The sequence below is a fragment of the Alexandromys fortis genome, unplaced genomic scaffold (genome assembly GCF_014885135.2).
Source record: "Alexandromys fortis isolate MF-2015 unplaced genomic scaffold, M_Fortis_MF-2015_v1.1 scaffold_58, whole genome shotgun sequence".
Classification (NCBI taxonomy): Eukaryota; Metazoa; Chordata; class Mammalia; order Rodentia; family Cricetidae; genus Alexandromys; species Alexandromys fortis.
The window spans coordinates 2,362,519-2,370,203 of record NW_026067940.1 but is presented as its reverse complement, the minus strand read 5'-3'; the positions used below and the strand labels follow the sequence as shown (position 1 = coordinate 2,370,203).

General features: G+C 46.9%; 1 protein-coding gene across 1 annotated transcript; it reads right to left on the bottom strand.

Annotated features, from left to right (window-relative positions):
- Positions 1 to 2,220: 2,220 nt before the first annotated feature.
- On the bottom strand, positions 2,221 to 3,365 carry LOC126504970 (small nuclear ribonucleoprotein F-like). The gene is made up of 2 exons (XM_050147595.1): positions 3,113 to 3,365; positions 2,221 to 2,321 (listed from the first exon to the last, which is right to left on the bottom strand). Exons 1-2 carry the CDS (start codon positions 3,363 to 3,365, stop codon positions 2,221 to 2,223), a joined length of 354 nt encoding a protein of 117 aa, XP_050003552.1.
- Between the last annotated feature and the right edge of the window lie 4,320 nt (positions 3,366 to 7,685).

Below are 7,685 nucleotides of genomic sequence, written 5' to 3'. Positions count from 1 at the left end.
CCAGCCAATGATAATTAAGTAAACACACTTCTCCAATTCAGTTGTTGGTGCCAAGAGTTATTTTATAAAATGCAGTATTTGTGGTATTTTTGGACCAGATCACAAATAAGAAGTGAGACAAAAAGCAGCCTTTAAAATGAATTTGAGTTTATGACGATTTCACCTGTCTTTATTTTTCTCTTTCCACCTTAGAAGAGGAAACTTAGTAAAACTGCTTGTGAATAATTAGCTTCCAATTGCAGAATTTCACCAAGTTTTTCAACTAGCATAAATTAATTGCTTTCCCAATTCTTAGCTTTCCTCGCCTGGAAAATGAGGTTTGCTTTATGATTCTCAGAGACTTTTCAAATCTCCTTTTTCTGTGGTTCATGCTTCCCTTCCTATTTCCATATCTGAAACTTGCTTCAGAATTCTTGGAGTATAAAATATGGACGAAGCAGACTGGCCAAGAAGGGCTCCTCACTAGTGCTAGGCGATGGGCATAGAGAAAGCCGCTGGATTTGGGGTGCATTCACCGTGTTTGGGTGTCCCTTACCTGCCGGGGTTCAGACTGTTTGATTTTGGATATTTACACATACACAATGCTCTCTTGAGGATGGAACCCAGGTTGAGACACCAATTCATTTATGTTTCATGCTTGCCTTACCCGACTTGATCTTGTATATCTTTAGAGTACTTGTGTTTTGACTGAGATTCATCACAGGAGGTCAAGTATAGAATTTTCCATTTGTGGCATCATGTCAACTTAAAGTTCCGAAGTGTTTCAGACGAGGATGCTCATGTTGTATACACTGTTTCCAACCCCATCATTCTACTTGTGCCCTGACTAAATCTTCAACTTACCACCTTAACCTGGGGCTCACCTCCAGCATGTCTGAAGCCACATTCACCATCTTCCTTCCATGGAGTCTGATTCTCTTCCTGACTTCCATGTGACTGGGGGTGCTACCACTCCCTGGGACATGCTCAAACCATATCGTCATCACAGGCTCACCTTCCCTCTGATCTCCACATCAGTTTAGTCACCAAGTCCTGTCTGGTTTGCTTTCAGAACGGCCACACTGTCACATTGTCACTGAAGCCCTGGACCCCACTGCCCCCAACTAAATGATTCTAGTAGTGTTCGAATTGACTGTTCTGCTTCTCCGTGTCTGTCCAACCAGAGCAGCACAGTGTGTTCGAGGGTGACTCCAACGCCTTCTATGGTGTCTCCTTGCTCAGAAGGCTTCAGCCACTCCCTGCTGACAGGAGTCTGAGTTCCTCTGGCTGCTGTCCGAGTCCACCCTCCAGCTTTCTGCCCACTGTTCCCCAGCTCCAACCATCTGTCACGGCTGACGGCATGCTCCAACAGTCCCGAGCACCACCGCTCAGGGTCCGGGCAGTTCATCAGAACTCCCGAGAACACAATAGGAATAATTGACTGCTGGCTGGGAGAACTGATGTGTCACTGATGAGCCCTTGCCCAGCTAAGGGAGGTGGAGAGTCTGCTCACGGAAGGCCTGCTATAGTTACAGAGGGAACGCTGCACACCCTTCTCCCGTTCTGGATCGGGGGATTAGAGATGCTCCTGAGTGCTGATGGGAAGTTCTGAAGCTGGAGAAGCGTGGTACAGCTGACGGCGCCACTATGATGGATGAGTTAGGCCATAGGGAGCATTTACAGTGTGTTTGCTTAAAGCACTCTGGGAAAAGGAAGCTAGGTGGTAGATAAAGGTTACAATTTTTAAGACATTTTACATAATTGGAGTCATTTATCACTTTAATGCACAAGTATATTGTATGCAGAAAATTTCTAAGTGGAAATAATGTCTTACGTAAAGTGTGCTTGACTAGGCTCTGACCTGTGAGGCCAGCGCTCAGAAGGCTGAGGCAGCACAGTCAAGTTCAAGGTCAGCATGGTCGTCACATCACTTACAGGCCTGTCAGGTCAGGACTACAGAGCCACACCCTGTCTCAACATCCCTTTTCTTCCCCTAAAGAAAGTATTCTTAGGAGGATAGTAAGAAAGGTGAAGTTAAGGGAGGAGGGAGCTGAGAGGCTTTCAGGACGCCGTCTTAAAACACTGGACAGATTTTTTACTGGCTAACCAATAAATGGTTACTCTGTCTTCTTTACATCCTTTTTGAGTAGAAGCTGTTTCACTTTGGTGTGCAGATGCCCAGTGGGCGATTTAAAGCAGCAGAGAGCTTGGTTTCTCTGCCTTTATCTTCTGCCTCCTGTCCTACCTTAAAACTGGGTCAGACTGTTCCTCAGCTCCAAAGGTAAGCACGCCAATCATGCCAATCATTTTAGGAGTGTTCTTCTGAAGCTGGTAATCTTCACCTTCAGGGATGAAGACACCAAGATAAGAAGAACTGAGGCACTTTCAAGACTTGCAGAAACATCATAATTATGGTACTGGCTTTTACAACATCCTATTCTAGGCCACCAAATGGCATCATTCCTGCAGTCAATTTGGGTTCCAGGAATAGTGGAGCCTTGCAGGCAGATTAACCCATGATAAGACTGGTCCCTTAAGCTCATGAAAGAGACAAGGTGCCTGCCCAAAGACAGGAGAAATCATCTCATCTCATGCTGGAGACCAAACAGGCTGTTTAAGTGATAAGGGTTCCCAGGAGCCTTGCAAGAGGCAGCTGGAGATAGGACTCAGGCACCACACTGGCCAAGACTTTTGCTCCCGGCTCCAGATCTTCCCTACCTCACCTGAAGGCCATGGTCAGTACTTCCTAGAGACAGAGCTCCACATGTTGACCCCTTGGCTTCCACATAGGACCGTAATGAATCAATTTCCCTGTCTCTTCATTGTCTCTCTTGCCATTTTCTTTTGGAGTCCGGTGGCCAGGCTTGGTTTGTTGGGTGTCCCTGAAGACATACCTCCCTCACCTGAGACTCCCTGTAAGCATATGTGTATGACTGTTTCTGAACAATGCTGACAAAGTAACATTCCAACCATGGTGGGGAAATTCTATTTCATCATAATTTCATCTCAAATCATCAAGTGTAAAATGGAAATTATGAAAACAGAACTGTGGGTTTAATAAATTTTTTTGAAAAAAAAAACAAATTTTATTGTATAGAAATACATACATATATATGGATATACCCAAAGATGCTATTCTCACTTTCCCTGTCTTCCTCTTCTTCAACACCTCTGATATAAAGGACATTACTGCACCTTATTAGAACTTCACCCAGATGTCCAGGCAATGCACCATCTATGTATTCTGTAATTGCAAGCTGCATGTTCACGTGGCCATCTACAGAGACCAGGTAGCCCTTATCTTCCATTCCCCACTTGAGTTTCGCCACCACTGACTTTCCTGTTATCCCATTGAGAAAAGGCTTGGGATTGAGGGGTAAATTCATCACGTACACCCGCAAGCGCTACACTTGCCACCGACCCGCTGCTGCAAGCCACTTGTGACTGAAATAGTCGCCGCTGACCCAAACCCAATAAAATTCTTAATAGTAGCAAGTAACCCCCAGTTGTGTTAGATGGTCACTCTCTATGCTTTTAATGAAATGAAAGCCGTGACATCATTTGAAAGTGTGACAGTCGGTGAGAGCAGTGACGAGATGGCCACAGAGGATGTGAGCGTGAGGATCCTTTGGGTGGACTGTTCCTAATGCCAGCAGGGAGCAGAGAACAAGAATGCAACCCGAGCAGGGCGGCAGGACGGCAGGGCGGCAGTGGCCCAAAGAGACCGAGGTAATTGCCTTTTCTTAAATAGGCTGGTGATTAGCTGCACAATTTAAAGACTTCTGCACAGCTAATGATTAAATTACTTCTAAGATAATAGATTTGGGGTTCCTTTCTCTCTATATAACAGGCACTGGTTCTCCAATAAGTGAAAAGAGCCTATAGAAATTAAAGTTTATTTAGCAAGTTAATACAACTTTATTTTTATCTTCTATGTATGAGGGTTTTGACTGCATGCATGCATATGGTACAGTACCCATGTAATTCAGAAGAGGACATTGAATCTCTGAAACTGGGGTTACAGGCAGTCGTGGAGCCACCATGTGGGTCCTTGGAACTGAACCCAGATCCTCTGCAAGAGCAGCAAGTGCTCTTAACTGCTGAGCCATCTCTCCAGCACCTTTAGTGATTTTTTAAAAAAGAAACAAAAGCAATAAACTTTAGCAGAAGCAGTGAAAAACCCACTGCTAACTTTCCTTGCCTATCCGAAGCATCCTAATTGCTTCTCATACCGGACTCATTTCGTCCTTGCAGGAGCTCTTTGAGCAGGTATTCTTCATGACCCAGACTTCAGAGGGGCCCCCTCAGTGCCCAAGGTCAAAAACAGTTCCAGGTGCCTACAACATTCTTCTTTCTTCTCCAAGACAAGAGCATTTACATTTGAGAGGCTAGACCTATAGACGGGGGGGGGGGGGGGGGGGGAGGTGTGGGGGTGTTCTTCCTCTACTTTCACCTCCCCCAAAGAAAGCTGGGAGAGTCCAGGGCCTATGGAGGACCAGGACCAGAGCCCAAACTCTTGGACTCTGTGACTCATTGTGCCTGCTTCATTTCTGTGCTGGCTCCCAGTGAACACTTCAGGAATATTTACAAAAACAAGGTTTGGAATAAAATAAGAGCACAAAGTTATGCATTAGAAAGACAGATGAAGCCAGGCGGTGGTGGTTCACACCTTTAATCCCAGCACTCGGGAAACAGAGGTAGGTGGATCTAAGTGAGTTCGAGGCCAGCCTGGTCTACAGAGCAAGTTCCAGAACAGGCTCCAAAGCTATGCTGATGTTTCCTTACACCTACTACGTGCTGATGTTTCCTAACACCTACTATGCACTCCTTCCAACAACCCCATGGTGGGAACTACTATCCTGTTTACAAATGAGGAAATGGGAGCAGAGTGGAGGTCAGTGTCTTCCCCAAGATCAAAAGCATGAGTTGAAACCCAAGTCTGGCAGGTAAGTGGCTGGAGAGATGGCTCAGTGGCTAGGAGAAAGACTGGAGTCTGGCTCCTAGCAATCTTGTCACGGGGCTCACAACCTCCTGTGGGCCTCTTCTGACCTCTGTGGGCCCCCACACGCACCCGAGCACACAAACACATCAAGTTTTTTAAATACTGTTAAAGAAAAGAAACCTTCAGCCACGAGTGGTGAGGCACACAGCCAGGGTTACATAGTGAGATCCTGTCCAAAAAGCAATCAATCAAAAATCCAAGTCTTTTTTTCACTCCTGCATCATAAATATTGTAAGATCATCAAACACTAAGTATTCCAGCAGCTTTGTTGTTGGAATAATAAAGCTTCTTATTTTTTAAAACTATCAATTCACTTATTGTTATTATTGTACATGATGTATGTGAGGGAGTGTAGTCTGTGTGTACATGAGTGTAGTTAAAGCACAAGTCTATGGAGTCGGGTCTCTCCTCCCACCTTCATATGAGTGTGTGTGTGTGTGTGTGTGTGTAAGACAATGTGAGCTATGACACGTTTGATTATACATCTTTAAAAACAGTATTATTAATTGATACTGAGCACTAACTGTGAGAGCACACTCAATGACAATGACACACGGTGACATTTGAGGAGACAGATTCTGTCTTTGTAGGTGGTAGTACAGCAGACAAACCTACCTAGAAGAACCAGTTTAGGGTTTTTAGAGTCACTAGGAACAAGAGCAGAGGGAACAGTAGATCCTGTAACTGACAAACTGGAAACACTAATGCTCTCCTTTCACTCGCCCACAGGGGCTGCGGTCCGCACTGCTCTGGCCCCAGAAAGTCCCTTCTGGATGGACAACGGCCTCATCCTCAGAAGTTCTTTGGGAAGCTGAGCAATGGGGTGGGTGGCTAGTGGTTGCTCTTGTGCCCCTGTTCTCTTTTGGCAGAGTGAGACTGGAAGAAGGCCGGCCGCCCAAACTACCAGAGATGCTTCCTACAATGGTTCTTTTCCTCTGCCCATCAGTAGCCTCTGGTGCTCTCTCTCACCCTCTTACAGCCAGTGAGAACAGGAGTCGTTGGGCTCCTACTGCCTGATCCTATGTGTATGGACGGGGAGGGAGGGTGCATGGGTGCTCTGGCTTCCCCAGAAATGCAGCATTTCAAATCCTCAGCACTCGGGACATGTGGGCCAGTGCTGCAGAGATAGGGAGCTGGGAGCTGAACGCCAGTCCTCTGGAAAAGCAGTATGTTCGTGTAAGCTCAGAACCGTGAGCCGTCTCTCAATTGCTGAGCTCTGTGTTAGACTCCTTGGTCAGGTGCCAGCCAGCTATCATCTTCCTCTTCTTCGGCCTCAGCCTACATGTCGTGGCGTCTGCCTCATTTCTACCCCTAATGCCAATCAAGTTACTCATCACCCTGACTCAGGACCTCATCTGGTCTCCCTGCCCTGGGGGCTCCACCCACACCTCTCTCTATATATATTTCTTATGATTCCACACAATTGTCTGCTGAGTTTCCTTAAAGCCTGGCCTTATTTGGAATTCCAGTTTGCCATTCTGTCATTGCGCAGACTCTGCCACGGGGGCTAAACATAGACACAGGGGGCTGAGACTGAGCATGGCTTAAAGGCTCAGCTTGTGACCCCAAGGACAGAAACATCAGCCCACAGCAATAAGTCACTTCCAACTCCATCACCAGGTTAAAACCAGCTGTGAGGAAAGCCAGGAGGCTTCTGTTTGAAGAGGGGGAGGGGAGAGAAGGGAGGGGTGCACTGGGGTGGGGGGATAGGAAGGCAGGTGAAGGGAGACAAACCCTGCACCACTCCCCATTTTGCTCTCCAGGGAAAACCTTCCCAGAAATGGAAACAGAAATGGAACTCCAGTCAGGGCCGATCCCATCTAGAGCAGGGTAGAAGGCCGGACTTGGAGGAACCTGTCTGTGAATATGAAAACAGTCTCCGTCTCACTCCACAGAGTAGCCAGAGCCAGGAAGAGCTGGGAGGGGGCCGGACCCCACCCTTGGGTCATAGCGATCCATCAGAGAAGCCCTACGTCCTCTCTGTACTTCAATACCATCCCATATTAACACCGTTCACACACAGAGAGAATCGGCCCATTGTGTCCTGGGGAGGAAGCTGAGCTTCCAGATGGAGCTGTGATGAGAGAGGATCGCTTGCTACATTCCAGGAACAGGCCAGATCACTGAAGATTTCAACAGTTGAGGGAAACGGGCAGAGAGGAGGCTATTGAAATTCAGTCTCCCAAAGAGAATGAATGGTTCAGTATTAAGGTAGAATTCAAATGGTGCATTAATAGGTAGAATTGCGGCAAATAATGAGAAAGGAGCCCTGGGGCTGGATGTTGACACCTTGGGAGTCTAGCTGCTGACAGGGACCTTCCACGTGGAACGAGGAGTGATGGCTTCCCTGCAAATGGTCACATCTCATTTAGCACCTTCGTGCATCCCCGGGGTTGCTGCCCAGAAATAGCATCCAGCTAAGGAGAAAAAGAGAGAGAGAAAAGGAGGGGTTGCCATGGGGCACAGAAACACAGTGTGATCACTTGTTTACTTGTCTGTTTTTTTCCGAGACTAGGTCTCACTCTGTAGCCCAGACATGCCTCTGACTTCAAATCCTTCTGCCTCTGCCTATCCAGCTGGGACTAGAGGTATGTGCCCCACGGCGGTCACGGTATTTTCAGGAGGCATTTTCTGCCATCCTCCTGATTGTAGTACAGGGAATCACTCTTTGGTCTGAGAATTGGATAGATACCCTATACTTTTT